At 42.1% G+C, this 17,309-nt stretch overlaps 1 protein-coding gene and 1 long non-coding RNA gene across 9 annotated transcripts in view; one reads left to right on the top strand and one right to left on the bottom strand.

The window, feature by feature from the left end:
- Positions 1-17,309, bottom strand: part of LOC144065715 (uncharacterized) — a 76,214-nt gene that overhangs the window by 19,500 nt on the left and 39,405 nt on the right. The window lies entirely within an intron of this gene.
- Positions 417-15,877, top strand: LOC144065696 (uncharacterized). 7 transcript variants are annotated; one of them, XM_077588686.1, is made up of 54 exons: positions 417-522; positions 843-896; positions 977-1,158; positions 1,237-1,301; positions 1,369-1,535; positions 1,637-1,791; positions 1,870-1,934; positions 2,012-2,181; positions 2,258-2,478; positions 2,556-2,620; positions 2,698-2,867; positions 2,935-3,155; positions 3,234-3,298; positions 3,377-3,546; positions 3,627-3,799; positions 3,878-3,942; positions 4,019-4,188; positions 4,260-4,477; positions 4,556-4,620; positions 4,698-4,867; positions 4,933-5,153; positions 5,232-5,296; positions 5,374-5,543; positions 5,608-5,828; positions 5,907-5,971; positions 6,038-6,207; positions 6,285-6,505; positions 6,583-6,647; positions 6,726-6,895; positions 6,961-7,181; positions 7,259-7,323; positions 7,401-7,570; positions 7,636-7,856; positions 7,934-7,998; positions 8,076-8,245; positions 8,987-9,207; positions 9,286-9,350; positions 9,429-9,598; positions 9,664-9,884; positions 9,963-10,027; positions 10,104-10,273; positions 10,355-10,527; positions 10,606-10,670; positions 10,747-10,916; positions 10,997-11,169; positions 12,086-12,150; positions 12,227-12,396; positions 12,480-14,341; positions 14,409-14,473; positions 14,547-14,722; positions 14,793-14,998; positions 15,126-15,187; positions 15,268-15,416; positions 15,487-15,877. In XM_077588686.1, the coding sequence occupies exons 2-54, from the start codon at positions 866-868 to the stop codon at positions 15,573-15,575; spliced, it is 9,225 nt and encodes a 3,074-aa protein (XP_077444812.1). In that variant the 5' UTR covers positions 417-522; positions 843-865; the 3' UTR covers positions 15,576-15,877. The 7 variants fall into 7 exon arrangements, 6 of the variants coding, with proteins under 6 accessions (XP_077444812.1, XP_077444810.1, XP_077444809.1 ...); XM_077588684.1 differs by lacking the exon at positions 8,076-8,245 and adding an exon at positions 8,752-8,921 and having other exon boundaries at positions 4,257-4,477; XM_077588683.1 differs by having other exon boundaries at positions 4,257-4,477.

The raw sequence follows: 17,309 nt of genomic DNA, 5'->3' as shown, positions 1-17,309 counted from the left end.
AAGTATAGTTCTGGCTTGTCACATTAACAAAAGTAAAAACTGGCCCAATGAAGGGGCCTAAAAAAAGATATTCAAAAAAACAAATGTGTTGGGTTTTTTGGGTGGTGCGTGTGGAAGCTTGTTTCTGATAGAAATTCTTCAAAAATGGTGGTGGCCTTTGACAAAATCTTCATTTTCAGAGGGAAAAAAACCTCGATTTCTGTCTTCTGTTCACATGAAGAAAAAACACCTCATCAAAGACGCACATGGATTGACAGGTGTTCTCGGAGAGTTGTTTTAAATGTAATTGGCCAACAAAAAGAAGGGAGGACGACATGCTACGGCCAGCCAACAATCTGTCAAGTTGAGGGCCGCATATTGTTAGCGGATTAAGGCCCACATTTCTGAAAGATGTCTCACGGTTCCCGCATAAGTTGATAAAAGGCCTTTCATGTCACGGACCGGCCAGAAAAGGGCGTCGGGCTTGCCGTGTCATCATCGGAAACGGGAATTAGCTCCGAATTTGCTTTTCTTCTCCTTGGGGTAAGTTCTGAATGATCCAAAATGGAAGAACTGACTGGACATAGCATTACAAACGGTATGATTATCTTGTCATTGGCTTATAACCAAAGAATATATGAGTCTGAAATGGTTTTTCTGGAAACAAAAACAAAAATTTGTAAAAATATCGAGGTGAAAACTCTTCACCTCAAAATATTTGCAAAAATGATTTGTCTCTTTGCAATTTCACTGGTTACATCAAATAAAACGCCAAAATATCTTTGCTGAGACACTTTGGCGAATGGCATCTCATCATTTGAAAGAATATGAGGTGGAAAAACATTTGAATGAAATGATTTCAGGGGTGGTAGCGCTGAGTGACGCCATGGGGGCTCAGACATTGGCAGTCCTTCTGGGTGAGTACAAAAAGTTACTTTTATAAATGCACTGTGACAAGTATAGGACCCGAGATGAGTACTTGATGCTCAAACCACAGGGACCGTGACTTTTTGCGTGGCTATCCGAGCATCCGACTACATTTGTGAAGACCTGAGAAGCCAAAACGAAACAAGCGTCAACGTGCCATTACTGATGACTCTTGCGGACTCTTTTGTGGAAGAACTGAACGACAGCAGCAGCCAGCAGCACCAAATTCTTGAAGCGCAAGTGCTATCGATGGTGCGTACAAGGGAAAAGCCTTTGTGATTTTGGAAGACAGAAATGTTTTCTGACTGGTTAAACCGATTCGCCCGACAGTGTGACTTCATCTACACCAAAGCATGCCGAAAAAACTTCATCAACTCCACCTTGATTGGATTTAGGTAATGTTTGTGGTGAATTGCGCACAACCACAGTTCGCATGAGCGTCCTTTCGGTTTTGTTTTTCAGTCCAAAGAAAGGCCACACGCAAGCGGAGGTGGTACTCAAGTTCGGCAGTACGTCGGCAGATCAGATTCCGCAAGATGAGGTCGTTGAAAACCTTCTAATTCATGTTGTGAATAACAGCGGCAACCCTTTCAAATTCACAATTTTTACAGACTCGGTCAAAGTTATTTGTAAGTGAAGATTTTTTTAAAGCGGCTTTATGCGGTAGACTTAACAAGCAAGAAAGTAAGACACCAAAAACTATGTTGGGATTCAATTTAAAAAATTTCAGCACAAAGTGAATCGACAACTCCTGGACCAGTGACAGTTTCAATGACCCAACCAGCCGTGACTCTTGAAGCCACTCTTGGGGAACCTTTTGTTGAAGAACTGAACAATCGTAGCAGTGAACAATACATAGAACTTGAAAGCCAAGTGGTGACAATGGTGAGAACAAACTATAACAATTGTTTGGACTTTTTTCAATAGATTACCCACATTTAAAGACTATAATTTTTGTTACAGTGTGACTTCATCTTCTTCCAAGCATTTGGTCCCATTTTTATACGGACCATTGTCCTAGGATTTAGGTAAGGGTTTAAATATAGACTACCGAACTTAAACTTCCATGAACGAAACTAATACCAACATTTTTCTTTCATTTAAGGCCGCAAGTGGGAAACACACAAGTCGAAGTGGAACTCGAGTTCAATAATTCAGTACCAATTGAGGTAATCCCAGTTCCGGAAGAGGTCGTATATACATTGGTAGAAGCTGTAAACAGTGGCAACAACTCCTTCACCCTCACTGTGGATCCAGACTCAATTGCAGTCATCTGTGAGTAAAACATTGCCTCTAGTTTTAGTCAAACCCTACCAAAGACACGCATAATGATTCATTGTTCTCTCCGAAGCACCAACACCAACAACCACGCAAGGACCTACTTCATCTTTGGCCTTAAGAGCAACTACCCTTGGCTCAGTATCACCGAAAACCCAAAGGACAACTGATCTTGCCTTGGTTTCTGAACCACTTGTGACTCTTGAAGCCACTCTTGGGGAACCTTTTGTGGAAGAACTGAACAATCGCAGCAGTGAACAATACATAGAACTTGAAAGCCAAGTAGTGACAATGGTAAGAGTAAACTATCACAGTTGTCTGTATTATTTTGACACATTACCCACATTTACAGACTATAATTCTTGTTACAGTGTGACTTCATCTTCTTACAAGCATTTGGTTCCATTTTTATTCGGACTATTGTCCTGGGATTTAGGTGAGATTTAAATATAGACTACTGAGCTTCAACATTGATGAAACAAAACTAATACCGACATTTTTCTTACATGTAAGGCCGCAAATGGGAAACACACAAGTCGAAGTGGAACTGGAGTTCAATAATTCAGTACCAATTGAGGTCATCCCAGTTCCTGAAGTAGTCGTAGATACATTGGTAGAAGCTGTAAAGAGTGGCAACAACTCCTTCACCCTCACTGTGGATTCAGACTCAATTGTAGTCATCTGTAAGTAACAACATTGCCACTAGAAATAATCAAAAACACACACATAGATCCTTTCTTCTCTCTGAAGCACTAACACCAACAACCACGCAAAGACCAACTTCATCTCTAGCCTTAAGAGCAACTACCCTTGGCTCAGTATCACAAAAAACCCAAAGGACAACTGATCTTGCCTTGGTTTCTGAACCACTTGTGCCTCTGGAAGCCACTCTTGGGGAACCTTTTGTGGAAGAACTGAACAATCGCAGCAGTGAAAAATACATAGAACTTGAAAGCCAAGTGGTGACAATGGTGAGAACGAAATATAACAATTGTCTATACTTTTTTCGATAGATTACCCACAATTAAAGACGATAATTCTTGTTGCAGTGTGACTTCATCTTCTTTCAAGCATTTGGCTCCATTTTCATACGGACTATTGTCTTAGGATTTAGGTAAGGGTTTAAATATAGACTACTGAACTTAAACCTCCATAAACCAAAACTAATACCAACATATTTCTTTCATTTAAGGCCGCAAATGGGAAACACACAAGTCGAAGTTGAACTAGAGTTCAATAATTCAGTACCAACTGAAGTCATCCCAGATCCTGAACTGGTCGTAGACACTTTGGTAGAAGCTGTAAAGAGTGGCAACAACTCCTTCACCCTCACTGTGGATCCAGACTCAATTGCAGTGATTTGTAAGCCTTATTTTGTCCTTTTCCAACCATTATCAGGCAAAATATTAACTAATTAATAATTGTGAATGGATCTGTGTAAGCCTCAAGAACTACTCACGGGCCAACGTCAGCAACAACTCGACGAACAACAGACATCTCAGTTCCCTCACTTGTTGTGCCTCTTGAAGCAAGTCTGGTGGTACCTTTTGTGGAAGAACTGAACAATCGCAGCAGTGAACAATACATTGCACTTGAAAGCCAAGTGGTGACAATGGTGAGAACAAAATATCACAATTGCTTGTACTTTTTTCGATAGATTACCCACATTTAAAGACGATAATTCTTGTTGCAGTGTGACTTCATCTTCTTCCAAACATTTGGCTCCATTTTTATACGGACTATTGTCTTAGGATTTAGGTAAGGGTTGAAATATAGACTACCGAACTTCAACTTCCAAAAACCAAAACTAATACCAAGTTTATTTTCATTTAAGCCCTCAAATGGGAAACACACAAGTCGAAGTTAAACTAGAGTTCAATAATTCAGTACCAACTGAAGTCATCCCAGATCGTGAACTGGTCGTAGACACTTTGGTAGAAGCTGTAAAGAGTGGCAACAACTCCTTCAACCTCACTGTGGATCCAGACTCAATTGCACTCATTTGTAAGCAACAACATTAACCACTAAAAGCATTCAAAAACACACACACTGATCCTTTCTTCTCTCTTAAGCAGCAACACCAACAACCACACAAGGACCAACTTCATCTCTGGCCTTAAGAACAACCACCCTTGGCTCAGTATCACAAAATACCCAACGGACAACTGATCTTGCCTTGGTTTCTGAACCACTTGTGACTCTTGAAGCCACTCTTGGGGAACCTTTTGTGGAAGAACTGAACAATCGCAGCAGTGAACAATACATAGAACTTGAAAGCCAAGTGGTGACAATGGTGAGAACAAAATATCACAATTGCTTGTACTTTTTTCGATAGATTACCCACATTTAAAGACGATAATTCTTGTTACAGTGTGACTTCATCTTCTTCCAAGCATTTGGTTCCATTTTTATTCGCACTATTGTCTTGGGATTTAGGTGAGATTTAAATATAGACTACTAAGTTTCAACATCCATGAACCAAAACTAATACCAACATTTTATTTTCATTTAAGGCCGCAAATGGGAAACACACAAGTCGAAGTTGAACTAGAGTTCAATAATTCAGTACCAATTGAGGTCATCCCAGTTCCTGAAGAGGTCGTATATACATTGGTAGAAGCTGTAAAAAGTGGCAACAACTCCTTCAACCTCACTGTGGATCCAGACTCAATTGCAGTCATCTGTAAGTAACAACATTGGCACTAGAAATAATCAAAAACACACCCTGATCCTTTCTTCTCTCTGAAGCACCAACACCAACAACCACGCAAGGACCAACTTCATCTCTGGCCTTAAGAGCAACCACCCTCGGCTCAGTATCACCAAAAACCCAAAGGACAACTGATCTTGCCTTGGTTTCTGAACCACTTGTGATTCTTGAAGCCACTCTTGGGGAACCTTTTGTGGAAGAACTGAACAATCGCAGCAGTGAACAATACATAGAACTTGAAAGCCAAGTGGTGACAATGGTGAGAACAAAATATCACAATTGCTTGTACTTTTTTCGATAGATTACCCACATTTAAAGACGATAATTCTTGTTACAGTGTGACTTCATCTTCTTCCAAGCATTTGGTTCCATTTTTATTCGCACTATTGTCTTGGGATTTAGGTGAGATTTAAATATAGACTACTAACCTTCAACATCCATGAACCAAAACTAATACCAACATTTTATTTTCATTTAAGGCCGCAAATGGGAAACACACAAGTCGAAGTTGAACTAGAGTTCAATAATTCAGTACCAATTGAGGTCATCCCAGTTCCTGAAGAGGTCGTAGATACATTGGTAGAAGCTGTAAAAAGTGGCAACAACTCCTTCAACCTCACTGTGGATCCAGACTCAATTGCAGTCATCTGTAAGTAACAACATTGGCACTAGAAATAATCAAAACACACCCTGATCCTTTCTTCTCTCTGAAGCACCAACACCAACAACCACGCAAGGACCAACTTCATCTCTGGCCTTAAGAGCAACCACCCTCGGCTCAGTATCACCAAAATCCCAAAGGACAACTGATCTTGCCTTGGTTTCTGAACCACTTGTGATTCTTGAAGCCACTCTTGGGGAACCTTTTGTGGAAGAACTGAACAATCGCAGCAGTGAAAAATATATAGAACTTGAAAGCCAAGTGGTGACAATGGTGAGAACAAAATATCGCAATTGCCTGTACTTTTTTCGATAGATTACCAACATTTAAAGACTATAATTCTTGTTACAGTGTGACCTCATCTTCCTCCAAGCATTTGGCTCCATTTTTATTCAGACTATTGTCCTAGGATTTAGGTAAGAGTTGAAATATGGACTACTGAACTTAAACCAAAAATAATACCAAGTTTATTTTCATTTAAGGCCTCAAATGGGTAATACACAAGTAGAAGTGGAACTAGAGTTCAATAATTCAGTACCAACTGAAGTCATCCCAGATCCTGAACTGGTCGTAGACACTTTAGTAGAAGCTGTAAAGAGTGGCAACAACTCCTTCACCCTCACTGTGGATCCAGACTCAATTGCAGTCATCTGTAAGTAACAGCATTGCTACTAGTAGTAGTCAAACCCTACCAAAGACACGCATATTGATGCATTTTTCTCTCTGAAGCACCAACACCAACAACCACGCAAAGACCAACTTCATCTTTGGCCTTAAGAGCAACTACCCTTGGCTCAGTATCACCGAAAACCCAAAGGACAACTCATCTTGCCTTGATTTCTGAAACAATTGTGACTCTTGAAGCCACTCTTGGGGAACCTTTTGCGGAAGAACTGAACAATCGCAGCAGTGAACAATACATAGAACTTGAAACCCAAGTAGTGACAATGGTGAGAACAATCTATCACAATTGTCTGTATTATTTTGACACATTACCCACATTTACAGACTATAATTCTTGTTACAGTGTGACTTCATCTTCTTACAAGCATTTGGTTCCATTTTTATTCAGACTATTGTCCTAGGATTTAGGTAAGAGTTGAAATATAGACCACTGAACACAAACTTCCATGAACCAAAATTAATAACAATCATATATTTTCATTCAAGGCCTGAAATGGGAAACACACAAGTCGAAGTGGAGCTGGAGTTCAATAATTCAGTACCAATTGAGGTCATCCCAGTTCCTGAAGAGGTCGTAGATACATTGGTAGAAGCTGTAAAAAGTGGCAACAACTCCTTCACCCTCACTGTGGATCCAGACTCAATTGCAGTCATCTGTAAGTAACAACATTGGCACTAGAAATAATCAAAAACACACACTGATCCTTTCTTCTCTCTGAAGCACTAACACCAACTACCACACAAGGACCAACTTCATCTCTGGCCTTAAGAGCAACCACCCTCGGCTCAGTATCACCAAAAACCCAAAGGACAACTGATCTTGCCTTGATTTCTGAAACAATTGTGACTCTTGAAGCCACTATTGGGGAACCTTTTGTGGAAGAACTGAACAATCGCAGCAGTGAACAATACATAGAACTTGAAAGCCAAGTGGTGACAATGGTAAGAGTAAACTATCACAGTTGTCTGTATTATTTTGACACATTACCCACATTTACAGACTATAATTCTTGTTACAGTGTGACTTCATCTTCTTCCAAGCATTTGGTTCCATTTTTATTCGCACTATTGTCTTGGGATTTAGGTGAGATTTAAATATAGACTACTAAGCTTCAACATCCATGAACCAAAACTAATACCAACATTTTATTTTCATTTAAGGCCGCAAATGGGAAACACACAAGTCGAAGTTGAACTAGAGTTCAATAATTCAGTACCAATTGAGGTCATCCCAGTTCCTGAAGAGGTCGTAGATACATTGGTAGAAGCTGTAAAAAGTGGCAACAACTCCTTCACCCTCACTGTGGATCCAGACTCAATTGCAGTCATCTGTAAGTAACAACATTGGCACTAGAAATAATCAAAAACACACACTGATCCTTTCTTCTCTCTGAAGCACTAACACCAACAACCACGCAAGGACCAACTTCATCTCTGGCCTTAAGAGCAACCACCCTCGGCTCAGTATCACCAAAAACCCAAAGGACAACTGATCTTGCCTTGGTTTCTGAACCACTTGTGACTCTTGAAGCCACTCTTGGGGAACCTTTTGTGGAAGAACTGAACAATCGCAGCAGTGAACAATACATAGAACTTGAAAGCCAAGTGGTGACAATGGTAAGAGTAAACTATCACAGTTGTCTGTATTATTTTGACACATTACCCACATTTACAGACTATAATTCTTGTTATAGTGTGACTTCATCTTCTTCCAAGCATTTGGTTCCATTTTTATTCGCACTATTGTCTTGGGATTTAGGTGAGATTTAAATATAGACTACTAAGCTTCAACATCCATGAGCCAAAACTAATACCAACATTTTATTTTCATTTAAGGCCGCAAATGGGAAACACACAAGTCGAAGTTGAACTAGAGTTCAATAATTCAGTACCAATTGAGGTCATCCCAGTTCCTGAAGAGGTCGTAGATACATTGGTAGAAGCTGTAAAAAGTGGCAACAACTCCTTCACCCTCACTGTGGATCCAGACTCAATTGCAGTCATCTGTAAGTAACAACATTGGCACTAGAAATAATCAAAAACACACACTGATCCTTTCTTCTCTCTGAAGCACTAACACCAACAACCACGCAAGGACCAACTTCATCTCTGGCCTTAAGAGCAACCACCCTCGGCTCAGTATCACCAAAAACCCAAAGGACAACTGATCTTGCCTTGGTTTCTGAACCACTTGTGACTCTTGAAGCCACTCTTGGGGAACCTTTTGTGGAAGAACTGAACAATCGCAGCAGTGAAAAATATATAGAACTTGAAAGCCAAGTAGTGACAATGGTGAGAACAATCTATCACAATTGTCTGTATTATTTTGACACATTACCCACATTTACAGACTATAATTCTTGTTACAGTGTGACTTCATCTTCTTACAAGCGTTTGGTTCCATTTTTATTCAGACTATTGTCCTAGGATTTAGGTAAGAGTTGAAATATAGACCACTGAACACAAACTTCCATGAACCAAAATTAATAACAATCATATATTTTCATTCAAGGCCTGAAATGGGAAACACACAAGTCGAAGTGGAGCTGGAGTTCAATAATTCAGTACCAATTGAGGTCATCCCAGTTCCTGAAGAGGTCGTAGGTACATTGGTAGAAGCTGTAAAAAGTGGCAACAACTCCTTCACCCTCACTGTGGATCCAGACTCAATTGCAGTCATCTGTAAGTAACAACATTGGCACTAGAAATAATCAAAAACACACACTGATACTTTCTTCTCTCTGAAGCACTAACACCAACAACCACGCAAAGACCAACTTCATCTCTAGCCTTAAGAGCAACTACCCTTGGCTCAGTATCACCGAAAACCCAAAGGACAACTCATCTTGCCTTGATTTCTGAAACAATTGTGACTCTTGAAGCCACTCTTGGGGAACCTTTTGTGGAAGAACTGAACAATCGCAGCAGTGAACAATACATAGAACTTGAAACCCAAGTAGTGACAATGGTGAGAACAAAATATCACAATTGTCTGTACTTCTTTCGATAGATTACCCACATTTAAAGACTATAATTTTTGTTACAGTGTGACTTCATCTTCTTCCAAGCATTTGGTTCCATTTTTATACGGACCATTGTCTTAGGATTTAGGTAAGGGTTTAAATATAGACTACTGAACTTAAACCTCCATAAACCAAAACTAATACCAACATATTTCTTTCATTTAAGGCCTCAAATGGGAAACACACAAGTCGAAGTGGAACTGGAGTTCAATAATTCAGTAGCAATTGAGATAATCCCAGTTCCTGAAGTGGTCATAGATACATTGGTAGAAGCTTTAAAGAGTGGCAACAACTCCTTCAACCTCACTGTGGATCCAGAATCAATTGTAGTCATCTGTAAGTAACAACATTGCCACTAGAAATAATCAAAAACACACATTGATCCTTTCTTCTCTCTGAAGCACCAACACCAACAACCACGCAAGGGCCAACTTCATCTCTGGCCTTAAGAGCAACCACCCTTGGCTCAGTATCACCAAAAACCCAAAGGACAACTGATCTTGCCTTGGTTTCTGAACCACTTGTGACTCTTGAAGCCACTCTTGGGGAACCTTTTGTGGAACAACTGAACAATCGCAGCAGTGAACAATACATAGAACTTGAAAGCCAAGTAGTGACAATGGTGAGAACGAAATATCACAATTGTCTGTACTTTTTTCGATAGATTACCCACATTTTAAGACGATAATTCTTGTTGCAGTGTGACTTCATCTTCTTCCAAGCATTTGGCTCCATTTTTATTCAGACTATTGTCCTAGGATTTAGGTAAGAGTTGAAATATGGACTACTGAACTTAAACTTCCATAAACCAAAACTAATACCAAGTTTATTTTCATTTAAGGCCTCAAATGGGTAATACACAAGTAGAAGTGGAACTAGAGTTCAACAATTCAGTACCAACTGAAGTCATCCCAGATCCTGAACTGGTCGTAGATACATTGGTAGAAGCTGTAAAGAGTGGCAACAACTCCTTCACTCTCACTGTAGATCCAGACTCAATTGCAGTGATCGGTAAGCCCTATTTTGTCCTTTTCCAACCATCATCAGGCAAAAACATTAACGAATAAACGATTGTGAATGGATCTATGTAAGCCTCAAGAACTACTCACGGGCCAACATCAGCAACAACTCGACGGGCAACAGACATCCCAGTTCCCTCACCAGTTGTGCCTCTTGAAGCAAGTCTGGTGGTACCTTTTGTGGAAGAACTGAACAATCGCAGCAGTGAACAATACATTGCACTTGAAAGCCAAGTGGTGACAATGGTGGGAACAAAATATCACAATTGCTTGTACTTTTTTCGATAGATTACCCACATTTAAAGACGATAATTCTTGTTGCAGTGTGACTTCATCTTCTTCCAAGCATTTGGCTCCATTTTTATTCAGACTATTGTCCTAGGATTTAGGTAAGAGTTGAAATATGGACTACTGAACTTAAACTTCCATAAACCAAAACTAATACCAAATTTATTTTCATTTAAGGCCTCAAATGGGTAATACACAAGTAGAAGTGGAACTAGAGTTCAACAATTCAGTACCAACTGAAGTCATCCCAGATCCTGAAATGGTCGTAGATACATTGGTAGAAGCTGTAAAGAATGGCAACAACTCCTTCACCCTCACTGTTGATCCAGACTCAATTGCAGTGATCTGTAAGCCCTATTTTGTCCTTTTGCAACCATTATCAGGCAAAGTATTAACGAATTAACGATTGTGAATGGATCTATGTAAGCCTCAAGAACTACTCACGGGCCAACGTCAGCAACAACTCGACGGACAACAGACATCCCAGTTCCCTCACCAGTTGTGCCTCTTGAAGCAAGTCTGGTGGTACCTTTTGTGGAAGAACTGAACAATCGCAGCAGTGAACAATTTATAGAACTTGAAAGCCAAGTGGTGACAATGGTGAGAACAAAATATCACAGTTGCCTGTACTTTTCTCGATAGATTACCCACATTTAAAGAGTATAATTCTTGTTACAGTTTGACTTCATCTTTTTTCAAACATTTGGCTCCATTTTTACACGACTATTGTCTTAGGATTTCGGTGAGGGTTGAAATATAGACTACCGAACTTCAATTTCCATGAATCATGACTAATACCAACAGTTCATGTTCATCTAAGGCCACAAATGGGAAACACACAAGTAGAAGTGCAACTGGAGTTCAACAATTCAGTACCAATTGAAGCCATCTCAGATCCTGAAGTGGTCGTACATACATTGGTAGAAGCTGTGAATAATGGCAACAACTCATTTAACCTCACTGTTATCCCAGAATCAATCGCAGTCATTTGCAAGTGAAAAATGGAAACCACACTTACTGATGCGTCTAGGACAAGTCACGAGGCAACAACTGCATTCCTCTCAGCTCTCCCACTGGTTGTGTCTGTCCAAGCCACTCTGGAGGAACCTTTTGTGAATTAATTGAACATTTTCGGCAGTGAACAGTACAAAGAACTCGAATCAAAAGCGGTGTCAATGGTGCGTAAAGGTTTGCGTTATTCCAATTTAAGACAGGAGCTTGTTTTTTTCCTGGTTCTTGTATTGTTCTGGACAAAACATCCAGGAGCTGCAACAGCATAGAGGGTGCCCACTTCACATGCTCTATCCAAAAATCTAGAGTACCTTTAGACTGGGAAAAAGGCCCCATGCGAGGGTTCTCTTGTTTAAACTGGGGACAGGGGAAACGAAAACCGTTTCTGAAGGCCCTCCCCCTCACATGTACACATGAAAGTGGATGAATGGATGGAGAGACAATTTCATGTGATAATCGGGATAATGCAAACATTTACTCAACGCAACTTTGGTTCTCCCTACAGTGTGATTTCATCCTCTTGCAAGAATTTGGAACACTTTTCCTCCGCACCATCGTAATTGGATTTAGGTAATATTGATATATACCTTACCATGTCTTGCGTCTATTTCAAATCATTCTGCAATGTTGTTCTACTCCATTTAAGTCCCAACGAGGAAAATACACAAGTGGAACTGGATCTGGAGTTCAACAGTTCCGCGCCGACTCATCAAATCCCTGAAGCCCAAGTGGTGGTCGAGACATTGATAAAAGCAGTTAATAGCTCCAACAACATGTTTCCTCTTTCTGTTGATCCAGACTCGATTGCAGTCATATGTAAGTCCAGACTTCTCTCACCACTATCAAATATGCTTTCACCATGGTCAGTACAAATCTTTTGGATGTCTTTCCTCAAACAGCAAAAGAGGCTACAACTCATGCACCATCTCCTACACATGGGCCAACCGGCAGGCCAACCACTACCCTCGTCCCTGCAACTCACGGGCCGACCACCACCCATGCCACTGTGACTGATGGGCCAACCACCAGCCATGCTTCCGCAAGTAAACGACCTACTACAAGCCATATTTCAGCAACTCACGGGCCAATGACAACTCATCTTCCTGCAACCGACGGGCCAACCACCACTCATGTGTCTGCAACTAAAGGGCTAACTACCACTCATGTCCCTGCAACTAAAGGGCCAACCACCACCCATGTTGCTCTGACTGATGGGCTAACCACCAGCCATGCTTCCGCAAGTAAACGACCAACTATCATCCATGTTTCAGCAACTCATGGGCCAATGACAACTCATTTTCCTGCAACCAGCGGGCCAACCACCACTCATGTCGCTGTGACTGATGGGCCAACCACCAGGCATGCTTCCGCAAGTAAACGACCTACTACAAGCCATATTTCAGCAACTCACGGGCCAATGACAACTCATCTTCCTGCAACCGACGGGCCAACCACCACTCATGTGTCTGCAACTAAAGGACCAACCACCAGCCATGCACCCACAAGTAAACGACCAACTACAAGCCTTATTTCAGCAACTCACGGGCCAATGACAACTCATCTTCCTGCAACCGGCGGGCCAACCACCACTCATGTGTCTGCAACTAAAGGGCTAACCACCACTCATGTCCCTGCAACTAAAGGGCCAACCACCACTCATGTGTCTGCAACTAAAGGGCTAACCACCACTCATGTCCCTGCAACTAAAGGGCCAACCACCACCCATGTTGGTGTGACTGATGGGCCAACCACCAGCCATGCTTCCGCAAGTAAACGACCTACTACAAGCTTTATTTCAGCAACTCACGGGTTAATGACAACTCATCTTCCTGCAACCGGCGGGCCAACCACCACTCATGTGTCCGCAACTAAAGGGCTAACCACCACTCATGTCCCTGCAACTAAAGGGCCAACCACCACCCATGTTGGTGTGACTGATGGGCCAACCACCAGCCATGCTTCCGCAAGTAAACGACCTACTACAAGCCATATTTCAGCAACTCATGGGCCAATGACAACTCAGCTTCCTGCAACCGGCGGGCCAACCACCACTCATGTCGCTGTGACTGATGGGCCAACCACCACGCATGCTTCCGCAAGTAAACGACCTACTACAAGCCATATTTCAGCAACTCACGGGCCAATGACAACTCATCTTCCTGCAACCGGCGGGCCAACCACCAGCCATGCGTCCGCAACTAAAGGGCTAACCACCACTCATGTCCCTGCAACTAAAGGGCCAACCACCACCCATGTTGCTGTGACTGATGGGCCAACCACCAGCCACGCACCCACAAGTAAACGACCAACTACAAGCCTTATTTCAGCAACTCACGGGTCAATGACAACTCATCTTCCTGCAACCGGCGGGCCAACCACCACTCATGTGTCCGCAACTAAAGGGCCAACCACCACTCATGTTGCTTTGACTGATGGGCCAACCACCAGCCATGCACCCACAAGTAAACGACTAACTACAAGACATATTTCAGCAACTCACGGGCCAATGACAACTCATCTTCCTGCAACCGGCGGGCCAACCACCAGCCATGCTCCCGCGAGTAAACGACCAACTACCACCAATAATCCAGCAAGTAAAAGGGTAACAACTCATGCTCCTTCAACTCTAAGGCCATCCGCCACCCTGGCTCCTGCAACCGTGGTTTCCCTGACGGCAACTTTGGAGGAGCCGTTTGTGGAAGAATTCAACGACGTCAACAGTGCAGAATACAGAGCTCTTGAACTCCAAGTAGTGACGGCGGTGAGTCCATGTGCTTTCCTTCCTCTGCTTTTAGTTCTAATCATTTGCATTTTCTTCCACATTACAGTGCGACGCTATCTACAGAGAGAGATTCTTTCTCATCTTCATCCGCACCTTTGTCATTCGGATCACGTAAGTTTCTTCATTACTTTTGCCACAAATGCAAGTCCGACTCCAAATGAAAGAGGGCATTTGTGCGATACAGTCGTGCCGTGGTTGTGACTCGAATGGACAACACACAAGTGGACGTTGGAGTGCAGTTCAAGAACATTTCTTCTACTCCGATTGGTGAGGTTGTCGTCAGAACTTTACAAGAATCTCTGCTTCAGCCCGACAACCCGTTCAACATCAGCATCTTGGCCGACACCATACAAGTGATCCGTGAGTCTTTGACCAAAGTGGGTATCATCTGGCCTCGGAACATCTTGACGACTTCTGATGGTTTTGACAGAACGGACAAATTCGACCACAGCCAAACCCAACACCATGGCGGCCCAAGCGACGATGACCGGCAACGTTAACAGTCCGGCCGCCGCCACCGAGGCTCTCACCTTGCGGACCTTAAGGTTTAGCTCCGTCGGAGAGACGTTCACAAGCGACCTGCTCGATCAGTCGTCGGACGCCTTCGCCGCCCGTGCCGGACTCATCCGGACAATTGTGAGACACTTGGAAGAAAATGGCTTCCTAAAGCTTTTTGAAACACAAATGATTGTTGCTTGCTTTTGGCTTGGTTGAAGCCTGAGCTGAATCCAAAGCTGATACATGACAGTGACTCTTTTCACAGCTTGAGCCGCTTTTTGCAATCACGTTCTCTGCATTTAAAGACCTGAGAGTAACGTCATTCAGGTATTTGTATTTCAAAACAAAACACAAACTACTACACTTGTACGTGTGTACATACATAGCTTATTTATGTGATTCTATAGTAATGGCTCCATTATCAACAACATGGACCTGCGCTTCACATCTGGCTCCGTGCCCGCCAATAACGTTATTGCCAACGTTTTGATCAACGCCGCCCAAAACATCACCGCCTTCAACGTGGACACCTCGTCCATTTTCGTGGAAGGCATAGGTAAGTTAAGGTGACACATACCATATCTTATTCCTCAATCATTACAAATGACTTTTTTTTACCTGAACAGAGTTTTCAAGTGGAACAAGCCAGAAAGCAAGCTTCATCACAGCATCTGCCGTGGTCCTGTTGTCATGGGTACTGTCCAGCTTACAATAAGGGACCCAAAACGGCTCCTTACACGTCGATGTTGCGTGATCATTTCTGGGAGTCTACAACTTCATGCTCAAAAATGCAATCCTTTGTACACTATATACTGAGTAAAACCTGTAAATGCTACAAGAATAAAACAATTTGCACAATGTGAGAATGAAAGCCTCTGTACACTGTATAAACTGAAGTGTCTTGCATCATGTACCCTATGAATGGCAAAAACTGGATGCTGCAAAAATGTGTTGGGGCGGATTTTTTGATATGCAAAATGGTGTGTGACTAAGCATGATTAAAAACCTAATGGTCTATTTTTGTTGTTTTCTTGCCCAACTTTACACATAATTAAGCATTTGCACACTGGAAATGAATGAATTCCATAGCTGCTATTGACATTAAACCTGAACTATTTCAAAAACTCATATTATAATATAATATTATAATATAATAATCGGACATAGGCCCTGTCATCATAATCAACAACAAAAGCCTACTTGTCATCACACCCAGAAACTGCGCATGACAAAATTGGTAGTGCTTCTCCATAAGGTGCGTTTACTCGGCAAAAGACCTAAATAAGTGATAGTTACGGACTTGTAATTTGGCATTCTCCTGTTATGGATACCTCGCGTCACCCCCCCGAGCAGGTCACTGACCCCTCACTGTCTTTCACTTCCCTTCAGTCAGCTAGTAGGAGGCAGATCACCACCCAAACATCTTTTCATATTACCTCAGAAGGGAATGTGTGTTGTGTTACCGCAAATTTAGAGTTCTGATGGATGTGGGGAAAAAACTGTCCTCAAGCCTATTTGTCCGTAGCAGCTGGAACAGATTGTGACCAGGGTGGTATGGGTCCCCTATGATGTTCCTGGCTCTGCTGAGGTAACGAGGGCTGGACCTGAAACCTAAACTCTAGTGCAATTCAGTGCCAAATAACGGTTGAAATGTGGAAAAATAAATACTTCATGTGACTTTCACGTGACTTTGGTCAATATTAATGACCGTTCCTCAAAATTACATTTCGGTGCTGTTAACGCTGTTAGAAGTTTAAGTCACGTGGCTATTTTCATCTTTCTGCTCTGAATATAAATGAGATTGTCACTAGAAGACCTCAGTGCCATTCATTACACATAATCTGGACCTGGAGGGCTGGCCAATAGACCAATTGGAGTCAATAAATCATTATCGACACAACCAGCGGATCATTTACAAATGTACAACCACCCCAAATGTATTTGTTCGTTGAAAACGTTACGTAGCACTTTTGTATTAAATAATAAGGGACGAATACCAGCTTTTTTGGGGGGGGGGGAGTGTCAAGAGCACTTTGTACAAAAATCTGACGTCAAACGCAGTCGTTTGCGACATGCGAAATGTTATGACAACAACAATGTCAAAAGAATTGAAAAGAGACGTCAAGGGGATCATCTTTTTCTCATCGCTTCATACAACGGAATGCTGGGTGTGGATCGTCCACGATAAAATTAGAAGTCAGGCCTCAATATTGCATCTGGACTGAACCACGAGAAACTAAAATTTTCAAAATCACTTCAGCACTAGTAAACATCCAGCCCCGTTTCAACTCCCAGATCAAATGGATGGGAGGTCTAGCGCTGTCAGTGGAAACGGCGACCCATTTTAATAGGTTATATTTGAAACGAGTAAGGGACTTGTAGGGTTCGACCTATTCTTTATTTGCTCAATGGCACATTGGCAGTGGGGCGGAATGCGCAGCGACAAATG

This window comes from Stigmatopora argus, chromosome 20 (assembly GCF_051989625.1).
Source record: "Stigmatopora argus isolate UIUO_Sarg chromosome 20, RoL_Sarg_1.0, whole genome shotgun sequence".
In the NCBI taxonomy this organism is placed as follows: Eukaryota; Metazoa; Chordata; class Actinopteri; order Syngnathiformes; family Syngnathidae; genus Stigmatopora; species Stigmatopora argus.
The sequence above is the reverse complement of the archived record's forward strand: the minus strand, read 5'-3'. Positions and strand labels throughout refer to the sequence as shown.

Coding starts and splice junctions, on each gene's coding strand:
- LOC144065696 (XM_077588684.1), top strand. CDS start 866: ATGGGGGCTCAGACATTGGCAGTCCTTCTGG. Junction 1,159..1,236: donor AAGCGCAAGTGCTATCGATG/GTGCGTACAAGG, acceptor TTCGCCCGACAG/TGTGACTTCATCTACACCAA. Junction 9,599..9,663: donor AGAATCAATTGTAGTCATCT/GTAAGTAACAAC, acceptor TTCTCTCTGAAG/CACCAACACCAACAACCACG.